We start from the raw sequence: 18,067 nt of genomic DNA, 5'->3' as shown, positions 1-18,067 counted from the left end.
CCAAAACATGTTCAAATCCGCCAAAATGCACTTAAAACCGCCCAATCTGGCAACACTGGCAGTTCTGTGTTCACAAGTTGCGTGTTCAAGCTGTTATGGTGATGATACACGGGGCAACTTTTTGGGCAATGTTGCTGAGCAATGTTGCTGGCAACGGGCAACTAGGTGAGACACAGGGCAACTTTTCAGGGAAACAACAGTTAGCAACGGCAGTTTACAGTTAGCTAAAAAAAAAAAATCGATGTCTTAATTTTTGCTGTGACCATTTAATCAAGCTGTCTGTTGTTTTTTAGAGCTTTGGTGAGGTAAATTCCTCCATATAGAATATTAAAATAATAACTTACCGGTGTAAAAACAGATGAGGAGTCTCTCCATCTCTTCACTCCACTGACACTGAGCGGCCGCCATATTTGTTTGAAATTTCTGATCCGAACCTCACCGGAGGTCACATGACTCGATACTCGCGTTCTGATTGGCTTATCTCAAAAAAGTTGCCAGAGATTATCAAAACCATTCAGAAAGAAGCAATGTTGCCCAATCTCAATAGAAAAGAGTCAAAACGCAATTGCCCAGCAACATTGCTCGGCAACATTGCCCAAAAAGTTGCCCCGTGTATCATCACCATTAGGCTTGCTCTAACAGACTGTATGGCTACAAACTGTCCTGCGCAGACCACTGTTTTGTAAGACAATTTATTTTGCACAATTGTATATTTTTCTAAAGTCCATTTTTTGCTTACAAAAATTTTTTTTTTTTTTGCTTACAAAAAATATTTTTCTAAAGTCCATTTTTGCTTACAATTTAACTTATGTCTTAATAAACACACAAAAAGTTCAATTGTTTTGTTTTTATTGACATTCTTCAGATGTTGGACATCAATATATACACACACACACACAAATACAGTGACTTGTTTATGTACACAATTCACAGCTATGCAACAGCTGTACAGATGTATTTGGTGATACAGTAAGTGAGCTAAATTTTAACAGTGCAAACAATGCCACAAAAAGAAAAGATTCATGCCGTTGTCATGCCGACCGAGGCTGTTGTGTTTCCCGCTTGTGGTCTCGTCACTCATCACTTCCGGAAGGGGCAGTGCTGAAGTAAGTAGCTCGACTACGTAGCTCAATAGGGTTTACATGCACTAAGTAGCTCGGCAGAAATCGCATAATCTAGGTCGTGTAGCTCGATTCCGAGAAATCAAGTTCGGTTCAATTTCAGCCGAATTAAGGTGTATACATGGCATTTTGAACTTTGATTTCAGTCGAGCAACGGCAGAAATTCGATTCTCTCTATATGCATGTAAACGCACTGAATGACTAGGGGTGTACAAACTTTTGCTTGGTAGTGTATCTCGAGACTATTAGTCGATTACCACAGATAAGAATTAAACCTAGAGGGCAGTTGTTATGTCTGGACTAGATCATGAATAATTCTAGCCACATTCACTGGATATGAGCAATCGTGTGCTCTGGCTACTCTACTACTAGGCTATCACCTCATATACCGTGAGTAGAGAAAAACAAAACGGCAGAGCATGTTGCTGAACCAACTGAGGACGAAATAAAAACTACTCGAAAACAAAACCCCCCAAAAAATACAAAAAAAGCAACAAAATATGGAATAAAGTATTTGATGGTAAGAACGTATCTTTTTTTATTTTTCAAGGATTACACATCACATCACACATCACATTATCTCTAGCCGCTTTATCCTTCTACAGGGTCGCAGGCAAGCTGGAGCCTATCCCAGCTGACTACGGGCAAAAGGCGGGGTACACCCTGGACAAGTCGCCAGGTCATCACAGGGCTGACACATAGACACAGACAACCATTCACATTCACACCTACGGTCAATTTAGAGCCACCAATTAACCTAACCTGCATGTCTTTGGACGAAACCGGAGCATCCGGAGGAAACAGGGAGAACATGCAAACTCCGCACAGAAAGGCCCTCGGCGGCCCCGGGGCTCGAACCCAGGACCTTCTTGCTGTGAGGCGACAGCGCTAACCACTACACCACCGTGCCGCCTCAAGAATTATTACTTTTATAATAATTTCACAAATTGCTACTGTCATTTTGCCGGTTTGTTTACATTCTAAGCGGAATTTTTTTTGCTGGACGTTTTGTATGAAGATTTTATTTATCGAATTTGCAAAAAATAACTAGACAGAACTCGATGGGGATGCCTCCGCCTGGTAGACTACACGCCTTACTAAGTTGTGATTTGGGGATGAACATTTGACCTCACAGTAATCTTGACCTGTGACCTTTTAACCTCAAAATCTAATTAGTTCATGGTTTTTTTAAAGATTTTTTGGGGGGCTTTTTTTCACCTTTATTGGATAGGACAGTGTAGAGACAGGAAATGAACAGGAGATAGAGACGGGGAGGGATCAGGAAATGACCTCGGGTCGGAATTCGAACCCAAGTCCCTGGATTTATGGTATGGCGCCTTATCCACCTGAGCCACGATGCTCCCAAATCAGTTCATGTTTGTTTGAAAGCGCACAAATGGTGAAAGTTTGGTGAAATTCCTTTCATTTGTCTTGGAGATATTGTGTTCACAAGGTTTTCGGACAGACATTTGACCTCACAGTGACCTTAGAACCTCAAAGTCTAATCAGTTCATGGTTTTTTTTAAAAGATTTTTTGGGGGGCTTTTTTCACCTTTATTGGATAGGACAGTGTAGAGACAGGAAATGAACAGGAGAGAGAGACGGGGAGGGATTGGGAAATGACCTCAGGTCGGAATCGAACCCAGGTCCCTGGATTTATAGTATAGCGCCTTATCCACCTGAACCACAACGCCCCCAAATCAGTTCACGTTTGTCCGAAAGCGCACAAATGGTGAAAGTTTGGTGAAATTCCTTTCATTTGCCTTGGAGATATTGTGTTCACAAGGTTTTCGGACAGACATTTGACCTCACAGTGACCTTAGACCTTTTGATCTCAAAATCTAATCATTTCATCTTTGTCCCAAAGTGCACAAATGGTGAAAGTTTGGTGAAATTCCTTGCATTAGTCTTTGAGATATGGTGTTCACAAAGTTTGGGAATGGACATTTGACCTCACAGTAATCTTGACCTGTGACCTTTTAACCTCAAAATCTAATCAGCTCATGTTTGTCCCAAAGCGCACAAATGGTGAAAGTTTGGTGAAATTCCTTTCATTTGCCTTGGAGATCTCGTGTTCACAAGGTTTCGGGACGGACGGACGCACAGACAACCCGAAAACATAATGTCTCCTGCACCTTAAGGTGGCGGAGGCATAAAAATGCTCTGTTTCTCAAAATCCAGTGAATGTGGATAGAATAAAACGGTTATTCCACTCAATCTCGTCATACATGGCTTTTAGCCAGCTCGGTGCTCGGTGCCTCATCGGCTATCAGCTCATGTACGACTCAATTTCGTGGAATAACTGTTAAATAATCAGTGGTCAGGTGAGTTAATGTGGCCAAAGTGTTTTATTCTTCTTCTAGCATAGCAATGTACCAATCAATGATGATCATTTCAATTTATTAGAGAAAAGATGTGCGCTTTTTTATCCATTTATAGTTACATTTAATGTTGTGGAAGTTCTGTTTCAACAAGTTTATTCATTCTTATCACTTATGTTACAGCAGCTCTAAAGAGACATTTCTTCATCATCCTGTCTTTATCTTCCTTTGAAAGCTAATAAGACAAAAAAAAAAGAAGGCTGTAATGGTATCGAGAAAGTGCAAAGCCCTCCATCCTGAAGACTGTTAGAAAATTGCATACTACAGCTTTCATGCTTTAAAGACTGATGCAACGTGCTGACAGCGGAGACTCCATTTATAAATGTCTCCTTACAGTAAGCTTATTTACATTTTTATTCATCTATCTGGAAGATGATTCGCCTAATATTGAAATGATAGCATATTAAAATAAAAAGACAGCATTAATATAAAACGTGATTTACACTCCAGGTGGAACTACCTTCAGAGCTGCTGTTATGGAAAATTAATCAGCACAGCTACTAATCAGAATAAATTTTTTTTGTACAAAACTTTATTGATTCTTTTCTGCAGAATAAGCTGTAAACCTGCAGAATTGTTCCTTTCATGGACTAGATTACTTTTTCCGAGGCAAGAACTTGTGGGTTTGACTGCACATGGATACACCAAAGCCACAAAAAAGCATCAGTAAGCAGAACTCTTTTTTACTGTGAGGTTTCTCAGGTCTGTCTAATCCTAAATTGGACGTTTGTAACTTCTTAGAATATAGCTGTATATTTTAGATATGTATTCAAAAGACAGCCCTTCGACTTTTATTATGAGTGAGTATTGAGTAAGCAGGTTTCCAGAAACATTAATTGTACATTTTCAGTAAATGGAGACTGGAGGGACAACTACTGAACAACAACAACAAACATCTCATCTCATTATCTCTAGCTGCTTTATCCTTCTACAGGGTCGCAGGCAAGCTGGAGCCTATCCCAGTTGACTACGGGCGAAAGGCGGGGTACACCCTGGACAAGTCGCCAGGTCATCACAGGGCTGACACATAGACACAGACAACCATTCACACTCACATTCACACCTACGGTCAATTTAGAGTCACCAGTTAACCTAACCTGCATGTCTTTGGACTGTGGGGGAAACCGGAGCACCCGGAGGAAACCCACGCAGACACGGGGAGAACATGCAAACTCCACACAGAAAGGCCCTCGCCGGCCCCGGGGCTCGAACCCAGGACCTTCTTGCTGTGAAGCGACAGCGCTAACCACTACACCACCGTGCCGCCCTGCTTCCATGGTTTTCATCAAATTTGGTGATTAATCTGATCTGCTTAAAGGAGAACTGAAGTCATTTTTAAACTTGCTTTATTTCTTAATTAACGTGTTATTCAATTACGTTTTCGGTTTTAGTCACCTTACGTCATGGCTCATATTGGCAACTATCCATCCATTCTTCTCATTATCTGTAGCCGCTTATCCTGTTCTACAAGGTTGCAGGCAAGCTGGAGCCTATCCCAGCTGACTATGGGTGAGAGGCGGGATACACCCTGGACAAGTCGCCAGGTCATCACAGGGCTGACACATAGATACAGACAACCATTCACACTCACATTCACACCTACAGTCAATTGAGGTGGGGTTTACATTAGACCGTATCAGCGGATCATCAGATTAGCGTTTTTAAAACGATTAGTGTGCACACAGCAACACCAATACACGATTCGCGTGCACACAGCAACACCAATACACGGATACACTCGGCTCCGCAGGCATCCTGCGCTCCAAATCACTCCGCCCTGCGCAGCTCACAGAGCGTGCGAGTATAGCGCACGAGCAGTGATTTGGGACTGAGCCGCTGTGTGTGAGATCTCAGTGCATGTCGGGCATGCGCGTCACTTACCACTTGCAAGTGGAAGGATGGCAAGCCTAAAGACAATCATAACTACACAATGGGCAGTATTTGCATCAGTATTTGCAGTATTTTCATACTTTTATACTCTTTAATGAAAGGTGATACAAGGCGGAAGTCCGCGCCGTTTTTCAGCAGTCGCGTCACATGACCAACGCCAGCGAATCAGGAAAGTGGATGTCACAGTGACGTTGTCCAATGACGACGCCAGCTAGAGCTCAGCACAGCGTATCCGCGTATTCTCAATGTTTACACAGCACCGGACCAGACACGATCTGGATTGAATACGTGGACCCTGACGGATTCCCGTTTCCCGGCGTTTCCAGGCGGTTTAATGTAAACAGACAGTGCATCCGTGAAGAAAACGAGACAGATACGGTCTAATGTAAACTTGGCCTTAGAGCCACCAATTAGTCTAACCTGCATGTCTTTGGACTGTGGGGGAAACTGGAGCACCCGAAGGAAACCCACACAGACATGGGGAGAACATGCAAACTCCACACAGAAAGGCCCTCGCCGGCCGCTGGGCTGGAACCCAAGACCTTCTTGCTGTGAGGCGACAATGCTAACCACTACACCACTGTGCCACCCCCTATTGGCAACTAATTGCAATTAAATATTATACTTATCGGCCTATTCAGTTTTTAGCCATGTTGAATTTAGTTCGTTTGGTCCACGGCAGGCGTCACTTATCCGCGCGATCTTCACGAGACTTGTGCGAGACTTCGAAATGTGAAGTGTCAGCCAGGTGTCAGTGCCGCCATTTTGAAAACTGTTTTCCAAACGAAATATTGCACAAAAACGAGTTTAAATGACGATTACTGCCTACTTTTTTCAAACTTTCCTGATCGCTATCAAAACAAACAAAACTTCCGGCTTGATTACATCAGCTTTCGAAAGCGGGCACACGCGTCTTAACAACGTTGGCAGATGTTGGTCACTTTAATTTTTGCTATACGTTTTACTTCCGTCCTACGATGTCTTGCACAGGTCTCAACGAATCTCGTTTACGGCCATTGCTTTGACATTTGGACAATTATTATGACATATTACATAGCATACAATTACTATGACATATTACATAGCATATTTAAAACACTCAACTTGCTATAGCAGTGACAAAATAGCTATAACAAATGCATTCCTATATTTAATAAAATGAGATTGTCCATGTGATCTTTAGCAAACTGCAGACGAGCAGCAATGTTCTTTTTGGAGAGCAGTGGCTTTCTCCTTGCAACCCTGCCATGCACACCATTGTTGTTCAGTGTTCTCCTGATGGTGGACTCATGAACATTAACATTAGCCAATGTGAGAGAGGCCTTCAGTTGCTTAGAAGTTACCCTGGGGTCCTTTGTGACCTCGCTGACTATTACACACCTTGCTCTTGGAGTGATCTTTGTTGCTCAGCCACTCCTGGGGAGGGGAACAATGGTCTTGAATTTCCTCCATTTGTACACAATCTGTCTGACTGTGGATTGATGGAGTCCAAACTCTTTAGAGATGGTTTTGTAACCTTTTCCAGCCTGATGAGCATCAACAACACTTTTTCTGAGGTCCTCAGAAATCTTCTTTGTTCGTACCATGACATACTTCCACTAACGTGTAGTGAAGATCAGACTTTGATAGATCCCTGTTCTTTAAATAAAACAGGGTGCCCACTCGCACCTGATTGTCATCCCATTGATTGAAAACACCTGACTCTAATTTCACCTTCAAATTAACTGCTAATCCTAAAGGTTCACATACTTTTGCCACTCACAGATATGTAATATTGGATCATTTTCCTCAATAAATAAATGACAGATTATAATATTTTTGTCTCATTTGTTTAACTGGGTTCTCTTTATCTACTTTTAGGACTTGTGTGAAAATCTGATGATGTTTTAGGTCATATTTATGCAGAAATATAGAACATTCTAAAGGGTTCACAAACTTTCAAGCACCACTGTAGTTTGGGAACGGCTGCTCTACCATAAAATACCCCTGTCCAAAACTGACTTTTTAAATCCATGTTATTTCAATTCACCTTAAACAATTAGCCAGTATTGTGCTTAACGTAATGGGATTTTAATCAAATGTGAAGGGAAGAACACATTGATTACAAACTGTCCAACAGGTTTCATTTCAATTGTAATTCAGGTTTAATTTGAAACTGAGGTTCATCTTGATCTCCAAAGATAAAACCGAAAAGCAAAAGTGCAGCTCGTCCTTGCAATCTTGGCTAATAACCAACATCACCATGTGGAGCTGGAGTCTGGGCTTTGGTGTGAGGTGCATGCTGTACGTCATGCTTCTGAATACATCTGCTACTCAATACTGATCACTGAGCGCCCTCTTGTGATGCAATCCTGTAGCACCTTTCGGGAAAACCTTACAAATGTTTCAGACTCACCTCCCCGTTAACTTTAATGTATGCTGATCGGAAGGATTTTACTCACGACGGCAGTGGGAGCTGCAGCCACCACGCAGTAGAGGATGAGTGGAGGAATGAAGCTGTTCTCCTCGACTCCAGGGTAGGGCTTCATGAGCTCGGCGTCGTTGCAGAAGAAGCCCTGGATGTGGATGCCGAAAATATCGGTGCACTCAAAGTAGTAGGCCAGCAGCACCGTGCCTGCCATGATGACCAGCTGGAGAGAAAACGCAGTGCCAGACATGTTTGTTACCTTCACATCATCAGCAGCATCATCATATTAAATCAGCTGGAATGGTCAACCTCGCCACATCTGCAGAAATCCGTCAGATTTCATTCAAGCATTTTGCTTTTCTTTTTAATGCCAGAATTGCTTAATGACTCATTTTTGTTTTATTCCCATCTCTTTTTCTGCCTTTTGAAACATCATTTAAAGAGTTGCCTAAATGCTTTGTTTGCTAAATTAGGTCTCTGTATCAAAAAAAAAAAAAAAAGATGCATGGTACAATTTTTTTCCAGGGGTGCTGTCGGGACAAAATAAGAACACTATTTCCAGCCTGAAAAATGCTAAAATTCATGAAATATTAGTTCCTATTCATTCACGTGTTCCTGTCCACTAGAGCCGAAGCGTGGTGTATAGTAATGAATCAGGTGAATTTTCTGCACACAGCCTCATCAAGATCCATTTCCATTCCAATCAAGAGCCATTTTCAGTGGAACACTTGGCTTCCTGCATATCCAGAACATCAGCTGTGTGACTGGAGCAATTCACACCTGTGTTGTCGTGCTTTCCTAATGGCAGATGATGTTTAATGCTTTGTTAACATGCACCTGGATCACTGTAGTTATTTCCATCACATTCTTCCAGTGTTTTAATGATGTCCTTAGAAAGCAAAGCTATTCATCACTAAACTAGACTTGCATGGGACGTCACAGCCGATCCAGATTGTGACAGACGCCATCTTGTCGGTCAAACGCCATATTTCCGCCTTCTACTTCTACTTCTGGTTCTACTTCTGCTTTTACTTCTACCTTTTCTTCTGGAAAACCCTACTATATACAATTCTACTACAACGGCTGCGGCTACAAGCTCTCCCTACCTGTGCACGTTTTTTATGTTTTTTGTGTGTATTTTTGCGTGTTGTTCGTCTGTACCGGACTTCAATATCCACTACAACCATATGGACTTACTGGACATTGGTTTCCAGCAGAAAATGACGGTTTGTAGCGATTTCCATCGCATGCACAACATTCCGGACGAGATAGCGAGACCAGCGGGGTCTCCATGGATTGTTATCGGAAGCAAAGCGAAGGAGGCGGCGCCGGGAGCGGAAGCAAAAGCGAGGCTGCAGAGCCGGCCTGTTGACTAAGCTCAGAAAACAGCCACTCAAATCTCCACTGCTAAGCCTCTACCTCTCCAACGCCAGATCCATGGTAAACAAGACGGACGATTTGGAATTACAGCTGGAATTACCTTATTCTATTTAATTGGCTGGTCAGTGCTATACTCAATACTTAAGTGACTTACCCGTCCAATGAGGATTGTTATTTTCTTGTTTACAAGATGCCACATCCGAGTCGCTGACAAATCCTGAATTTCTGTAAAGATAACTGTCCAGAGATTTATAAGCACGCAGTGCTTCACCACTGAACGGCGAGGGAAAGTTAATGAGGTAATTATACACGTCTGGGTATTCCGCTGGCAGTTCAAAATCCACTGACACGGTCGTGAAAACTACGTCCGGTAAGCCATAAGGGTCACTAATCTGTAGATCGTTTATTTTAGACATATATCTAGTTATCTGTTCATTAGAAAAATGAGCCGTGTAGTCCGTCGGTTGAAATTGATCCATTCTGTACACGAGTGCAGCAATATTCAGCTGTGTTTTTTACCGACAAGATGGCGGCTGTGTACTTTCCGGTCACGTGACTGCAAGATCTCTATACCCTGTCCACACTAGGGATTTTGTACCGATACGAAACTACTTTTGTACCACAACACCTGTCCACACTAGCAACTATACCGGTACTGTAGCGGTATAACTGTATCGGTACGAAACCCACAAATGTATGGGTTTCGTACCGGTACAGTATCGGTACTGTAGCGCTTCGCTGTAGTGTGGACAGATGAAGCGGCTCTGTATCGATACAAATATAATGCGCATGCGCAAAGTCACACACCTCAATCGATGTCTTCACTGAATGAAATAGTGAAGAACGGAGATTCATTTGTTTCTTTCTCAACTGCCTCGCGCGTTTTATACAATTCGACTGAATAAATGACCACCAGAAATACAGACTGTACATTGACAACAAAAAGCACACACACGTCGTTTCATCCGTACGGAAGCCGAGAGAGGCCCTTCATATAATCCTTTTTTTTATTCACCTTGTTATCCCGAGATAATGACACAACTAATTCGAGATCTCGAGAAAACAAAACAATTATTTCATGATCTCGAGTAAACAGCTGAGAAATGGTTCATTCAGGTGCGCCAAGAGACTTGTGATATGCTGACTTTGGGGCTATTTCTCATTCTGTATAGACGCAACTTTGGTCATTAGAATGTCTGGAATAATCGATCACCTAATAAGGCAATATTTTGATCAGGGGTTGACACAGGGAGAGATTGCATTAAGTCTTTTAATAAGGGATAATTTCAAAATTAGTCCGCGGCATCTCCGCAGAAGACTGGCCCAGCTTCGTCTCTACCGACGGAGATACAGTGATCCAGCTGAGATCATGAAGTAATTGTTTTGTTTTCTCGAGATCACAGAATAATTGTTTTGTTTTCTCGAGATCTCGAAATAACGGATGCCATATATTCTCGGAAGGAAGTTACTCGGTAACCACAGAAACATTTCGCGCACGCGCATTTCAACTACCGTGAAAGAAAACCGCAAACATTTCTCGCTAGTGTGGACAGATGCACTAAACTGTACCGGTATACTTTGTTTCGATACAGTTATACCACTTTCGTACCGGTATAAGTGTGAACACAGCATAAGTCTTGCAGTAGGATGGGACATGCAGATTTTTTTTGGGGGGGGTCAAGGCTTTATAATCAGTTTTATTCTATCCACATTCACTGGATATGAGCAATCGTGCACTCTGATTGGCTACTCTACTATTAGGATATCAGCTCATATACTGTGAGTAGAAAAAAACAAAATAGCGGCGCATGTTGCTGAACCAACCGAAGACGAAATAAAAACTCCACTCTAAAACAAAACCCCAAAAATACAAAAAAAGCAACAAAATATGGAATGAAAGTATTTGATGGACAGAACATAGATTAATAATTATTACTGTAGCATTTTTCACAAATTGCTACTGTCATTTCGCCGGTTTGTTTGCATTCTAAGCGGAAATAATTTTGTTGGACGTTTTGTGTAAAGTTTTTATTTATCGAATTTGCAAGAAAATGAAAATGCTCTGTTTCTCAAAATCCAGTGAATGTGGATAGAAGAAAACAGTTATTCCACTCAACCTCGTCGTACATGGCTTCTAGCGGCTATCAGCTCATGTACGACTCGATTTCCTGGAATAACTTTTCATTATACTCACCTCAATGCTGTACCTAAATATTATATATTGTGGAAAATAAAGTTCAGCCCGAAACAGTCATACAATTCTCCTGGTACAAGTAACAGTCCCTTCGCAGTTAAACACTGAAAAACCCCAGTTATAAACATGCAGCAACTTAGGAAGCAAATTCTTAGTTCACCTTTGTACTTTTGTTCAGTAGTGGAGGAAATGCTGTTTGAAAAGTTCCCGTAGTACTCTGCTCACTTCCAGACAAAATATATCACATGACTGACAGTTGAGCACTGCAACACTAGTACAAAAAGCCCAACAAACAATCGAGAGATAAATTAAGGAGCCCAGGTAAAAAACTGAATCCTGAATCCATCTGTCTATCTACTGGCACAGCACTTTTTCTTCCAGTACGGGAAAAAAACAATCACCTCATCATCACTTTTCTTTATATAATCCTCATTCAGTAATCCCTGAATGTAATTCTGCATATCGATGCTCAGATCCACTTTTCTGAAACAACCCATCTACTAAAAACAAACAAATAGAACTCAGTTCTAACAAGTGTTGCCAGGCAAAACAAACCTCGCCCAGCAGCACTTATTTTATACCTATATGTTGATAATGGTAATATCTGTCAATCATCAGCTGTCAGGTTATAGTCCTATGAAAATCCATGACCTTGAGTTTGACATTTCAAAGTCATGCAAGATCAAAGGTCATGGCAGCAACTGAAAGCCTATATGGGACTTCTTATATGTTGATAATGGTAAACATCTGGCTATCATTAACCATTTTAAAGTTATAGCCCTTTGAAAACCCATGACCTTGAGTTTGACCTTTCAAGGTCACTCAAGGTCAAAGACCATGGTGCCAAATGAAAGGCCATATGGGAGTTCCTCTATGCTCATAATAGTAAACATCTATCTATCGGCAACCGTTTTTGAGTTATAACGGAAAACGTTATTTTAACCGATGACCTTGACCCCCCCCCCCGACATTTAACCCCCAACCGCTATGGAGACTGTCCAAGCTACCCCATCATGCAGCATATGGTTGGAAGCAGAATTGAAAGATGCACATTTTGGTTTTGGTTTGAAGTCAAAATGATGAATTTGAAGAAAGTTATCGCAAAAATAGTAAATAAATAAATTAAAAAAAGAACGATTTTGACCTTTCTGGTGACCTTGACCCGATTACCCCCAAAATTTAATCAGGTAATCTACGGACCATTGCCCATCTACCTTTAAAATTTGAAGTCAGTCGGTGCAACCCTCTAGACGCTAGATCGTTAACAGACAGACACACAAACAAACAAACCGCACTGATTATAATACCTTGCCCCACTTACTCCATCGCGGGCGAGGTAACAATATAAACAAGATTGCCTCTGTCACCAAGTCTAGCCCTAGTTCTTCTTGTTACACATTTGTGTGACTCAAATACCCCAAAAACAGTCTTCAAGCAGGAAGGAAGCGATTGAAGAAAAACTATTTCACACATTTGACCTTGGTGTGATGACCCTGATTGGTTCAATCCAGACCTGTAGCTGGACCTGCAGTCTATCTACAGCAAGCGGTGCTGGACCAAGGCCAGGAAGATAGTGAAGGACCTCGGCCATCCTCTCTCTGCTGCGGTCAGGGAAGCGCTTATGCTCTCTAAAGGCCAACACAGAGAGAATTAGGAGGTCATTCGGGCACTGAACCAGGACAACACCTCGGATTTGTTTACACAATGCCAACATCCCATACATTCCTGTCACTATACCTGTATTATCCCTTATTAATTTGAGCTAGCAGTGCTTGCGCAAATTGTTACTCTCCCTTAGGATCTTACTACTTTATAATTATTATTATTATTACATTTTTTAGGATGTTATTTCTCCCTCAGTTCTCAACCAATCATCAAATTTCACATGCAGAATACAGTGGTGCTTGAAAGTTTGTGAACCCTTTGGAATTTTCTATATTTCTGCATAAATATGACCTAAAACATCATCAGATTTTCACACAAGTCATAAAAGTAGATAAAGAGAACCCAGTTAAACAAATGAGACAAAAATATTATACTTGGTCATTTATTTATTGAGGAAAATGATCCAGTATTACATATCTGTGAGTGGCAAAAGTATGTGAACCTTTGCTTTCAGTATCTGGTGTGACCCCCTTGTGCAGCAATAACTGCAACTAAACGTTTCCGGTAACTGTTGATCAGTCCTGCACACCGGCTTGGAGGAATTTTAGCCCATTCCTCCATACACAACGGCTTCAACTCTGGGATGTTGGTGGGTTTCCTCACATGAACTGCTTGCTTCAGGTCCTTCCACAACATTTTGGTTGGATTAAGGTCAGGACTTTGACTTGGCCATTCCAAAACATGAACTTTATTCTTCTTTAACCATTCTTTGGTAGAACGACTTGTGTGCTTAGGGTCGTTGTCTTGCTGCATGACCCACCTTCTCTTGAGATTTAGTTCATGGACAGATGTCTTGACATTTTCTTTTAGAATTTGCTGGTATAAGGTTCTTATGCTGGAATGCAGTGTTTTCCTTTCTCCACACATAACGCTTCTCATTTAAACCAAAAAGTTCTATTTTGGTCTCATCCGTCCACAAAACATTTTTCCAATAGCCTTCTGGCTTGTCCACGTGTTCTTTAGCAAACTGCAGACGAGCAGCAATGTTCTTTTTGGAGAGCAGTGGCTTTCTCCTTGCAACCTTGCCATGCACACCATTGTTGTTCAGTGTTCTCCTGATGGTGGACTCATGAACATTAACATTAGCCAATGTGAGAGAGGCCTTCAGTTGCTTAGAAGTTACCCTGGGGTCCTTTGTGACCTCGCTGACTAATACACACCTTGATCTTTGTTGGTCGACCACTCCTGGGGAGGGTAACAATGGTCTTGAATTTCCTCCACTTGTACACAATCTGTCTGACTGTAGATTGGTGGAGTCCAAACTCTTTAGAGACGGTTTTGTAACCTTTTCCAGCCTGATGAGCATCAACAACGCTTTTTCTGAGGTCCTCAAAAATCTCCTTTGTTTGTGCCATGATACACTTCCACAAACATGTGTTGTGAAGATCAGACTTTGATAGATCCCTGTTCTTTAAATAAAACAGGGTGCCCACTCCACCTGATTGTCATCCCATTGATTGAAAACACCTGACTCTAATTTCACCTTCAAATTAACTGCTAATCCTAGAGGTTCACATACTTTTGCCACTCACAGATATGTAATATTGGATCATTTTCCTCAATAAATAAATGACCAAGTGTAATATTTTTGTCTCATTTGTTTAACTGGGTTCTCTTTATCTACTTTTAGGACTTGTGTGAAAATCTGATGATGTTTTAGGTCATATTTATGCAGAAACTTTCAAACACCACTGTACCTCTGGGCTGAATTAAGTTGCTATGACTTTTGGTCCTGATCTGGATCCCCAAACTGGAATGATCCATGAAAAACAGGCTTTTTTCCTCACTAAGCGTCATTCTATATTTCTTACCTTTCCGAATCTATAGCGCACAGTGACCAGACGTCCTGGTTTATAAAAGCTAGCAAAATCACTGTGATTTTAGGTCACAGTATCTATCTAGTTTATAATTTTTTATACATACAGGACACTTTTTCAATAGAATAAAAATATGTGTTCTATTCCCTTCTAGCAGGTTTCATTCATTTGGTTTGATAGCATGCAATATTGTTAGCATATCGCTTATCCTACATGTATTACGTCACTACTCAATAGTGTATATGGTTTTACTCAATAGTTGAATATGGTTTACGATATTGCATGGTTGTCAAGACAACATAACGTCACACGTCAGACGTAAAACTTCCGCGCTAGCGAGCGACTATGACAATTTGTAAACAAACATAGTCGCCAGATTTGTTTTGCTAAATATGGAAGATTTTGAGAGAATTTTGAAAGAGAAAGACATGTTGAACACCCGAAAAGAATGTGTACATATTATTATTATTATTATTATTATTATTATATTGGCTGGATACAATCCTGATACTCAAACCGCAGGAAATGATCAAGTATAAACACTGGATTTTAACTCAAAGGAGTTCACTTTGCCTTAAACTGTACAGGGTAGTGAGTGGAACCAGTGAGTTTCACACAATGTTTCAAACAGTGCTGGAGTCCTACAGCAGAAACTAAAATGTGATTCTCACTTTCAGAATTTTCATCAGCTGCAACATGTCTTCCAAAGAGTGGCTGATGAAATTAGCTGTCAGGAAGTGTTCTCTCATTTGTGTCGATGATGGACATGATGTGATTTCCCACCTTGTCAACAATGCAAAGTGGTGGACGAGGGGAAAACGTGCTGCGCAGAACATTTTGCTATTCTTCAAAACTGCACTACACTATCCGAGTTAACTACAGGGTCCATTAAAGGTAGACTACCTTTCATATTTTTCAAGTGTAGGTCATAAAAGAATCTTCCCGACGCCCAATTATTTTTCTTTAGTGGACTGAAAGCTACTGAATTCGAATCACAGACTTCCAATTTTATTAGGTTTCTTTTTATTAGAACAATTAATGAATTTAGGGCCATGTGGCCCTAAATTCTCCGCTATTTTTTCCTGCTTCACCATGACCCAATACAAGATACTATGTCATGCATCACGTGGTGGGCTTTCCCTGTTCGCGCAAGGCATCGTGGGATACAAATTTGAAACAGGAGAGGAAAATGGAGGACGCAAACGAAACATGGAAGGCCGACTACAGTAACGGAAAGTGAGAAGAAATGACGTTATGTTGCGAAGGAAAGGAAATGCAGGACCAAACTAATAAATATCGGCGGTCAGCGAGCACCTCAGTGTGATCAGCTGTTCGTTTAGCGACAGAATGATGGAACTGTCAGTGCACGGTCACAGGTAAACCTGTAGATGGCAACTGTGGATGCCAGCTGCTGTAAAACCCAAAAGAAAAAGAAAAAGAAGAAGACAAAGAAGACGAAGAAGGTAAACCTGCGCATGTGCACATGAACTTCCTCTGTTTGCTTGACTGCGCGAAGCGAGCGATTTCATGGACATTATTTGCTCAGGAATCCCCTCAAATTAAATAACTTCCCAGCCACAGAAAGGCCTGATATTTTGTGAGATGTTACAGAAATAAACATATATCACAATGACCACATTTCAGAGGGAACTGATACGGATAAACCCAGGCCTGGGCTATATAGTAGGTATCGTTACCGGTCTGGTGTGATCACCAACTACATAAACTGCAGGGGACCGATTTATTTATAGTTATCGTTATAGTTGTCGTTATAGGTTTAGTTATAGTTATAGGAGTTGTAGGACCGGGCCTCAAGGCTCAGGGAAGACCCGATATTTTTCAAAATTAAGATCAATATACAGTATTTTGCTTAAACCCACTAATTTCTTTTACATCATTGGATGCCTTTGGGCCAAAAACAACTTCCCCGTCCTCGTTTTAACACTGGCGTCTGCCATCTTGCCATTTTTGATGTTACCATTCTAAAATGATAAAACCATTCATCCATGAATAAGCAGAGCTCCATTAGTCATAGGAACATGCAGACAGCTTCGTTAAAGCCCAAGGGTTATGCAGCACTCATCAAGTAGAGCAGAGTGGATGCTCTGCGCTACAGCAACACAGTGAGCCAGGCTGCAATATACAACCTGGTTTTTGAGTAACATATACTGTGTTATTTCATGTGCTTGAGAATCAGTATAATCTACATAAAAATACAGATTTAAATTTAAAACACAGTTTGCGAAAAATGCACAAGCATAAATTCAGCCATCTCTCCAAGCCGCACATGACATCCTAAACATTATGCCATGACAAGGATTTTTATGATGATGTCATTCTGGCATACAGTTAATTGTTATTCACACGACTGAGATTCATTAATGAATAAGCATAACAGATGTAATAATGTACAGCTGTTTATCAACAGTATGGACTGGAGTCCCATCCAGGGTGTATTCCCGCCTCACGCCCAGAGTTCCCGGGATAGACTCCGGACCCACCACAAACCAGACCAAGAGAAAAAAGGATAGAACTGAAGACAAGTGAATGAGAGAATGAATAATACATGATACTGCCAAATGTACAGGTGCGGTCAGAAGTTTACATACAGTGACATGAATGTCACCTTGGATATGAATGTCATGGCAATTTGGGCTTTCAGTAATTTCTTTGAACTGTTCTTTTTCTGTGGCAGAATGATTGTACAGGGGCGGCACAGCGGTGTAGTGGTTAGCGCTGTCGCCTCACAGCAAGAAGGTCCGGGTTCGAGCCCTGTGGCCGGCGAGGGCCTTTCTGTGCGGAGTTTGCATGTTCTCCCCATGTCCGTGTGGGTTTCCTCCGGGTACTCCGGTTTCCCCCACAGTCCAAAGACATGCAGGTTAGGTTAACTGGTGACTCTAAATTGACCGTAGGTGTGAATGGTTGTCTGTGTCTATGTGTCAGCCCTGTGATGACCTGGCGACTTGTCCAGGGTGTACCCCGCCTTTTGCCCGTAGTCAGCTGGGATAGGCTCCAGCTTGCCTGCGACCCTGTAGAACAGGATAAAGCGGCTAGAGATGATGAGATGAGATGAGAATGATTGTACAGCATACGTCTTTAAAAAAATCACTAGAAGTTGGTACACAAATTTTAATTTTCTGAAATCAACACAGGGTCAAAATTATACATACAGCACACCTAATATTTGGGTAAAATGTCTCTTTGCAAGATTC

The 18,067-nt window shown here is 41.5% G+C and overlaps 1 protein-coding gene across 4 annotated transcripts in view; it reads right to left on the bottom strand.

Moving 5' to 3' along the window:
- The window catches only part of plppr1 (phospholipid phosphatase related 1), a 134,550-nt gene that overhangs the window by 17,196 nt on the left and 99,287 nt on the right, over positions 1 to 18,067 (bottom strand). For 2 of the 4 annotated variants that reach the window (XM_060909252.1, XM_060909251.1), the window contains one exon: positions 7,834 to 8,022. The exons of 1 other annotated variant lie outside the window; for it this stretch is intronic. In XM_060909252.1, the coding sequence (XP_060765235.1) occupies positions 7,834 to 8,022 (189 nt within the window). Of the gene's footprint in view, positions 1 to 7,833; positions 8,023 to 12,886; positions 13,002 to 18,067 lie in introns of all 4 variants that reach the window. One more of the 4 variants, XM_060909250.1, reaches the window with a different exon arrangement.

Source organism: Neoarius graeffei, chromosome 25, assembly GCF_027579695.1.
Source record: "Neoarius graeffei isolate fNeoGra1 chromosome 25, fNeoGra1.pri, whole genome shotgun sequence".
Classification (NCBI taxonomy): domain Eukaryota; kingdom Metazoa; phylum Chordata; class Actinopteri; order Siluriformes; family Ariidae; genus Neoarius; species Neoarius graeffei.
The sequence above is the reverse complement of the archived record's forward strand: the minus strand, read 5'-3'. Positions and strand labels throughout refer to the sequence as shown.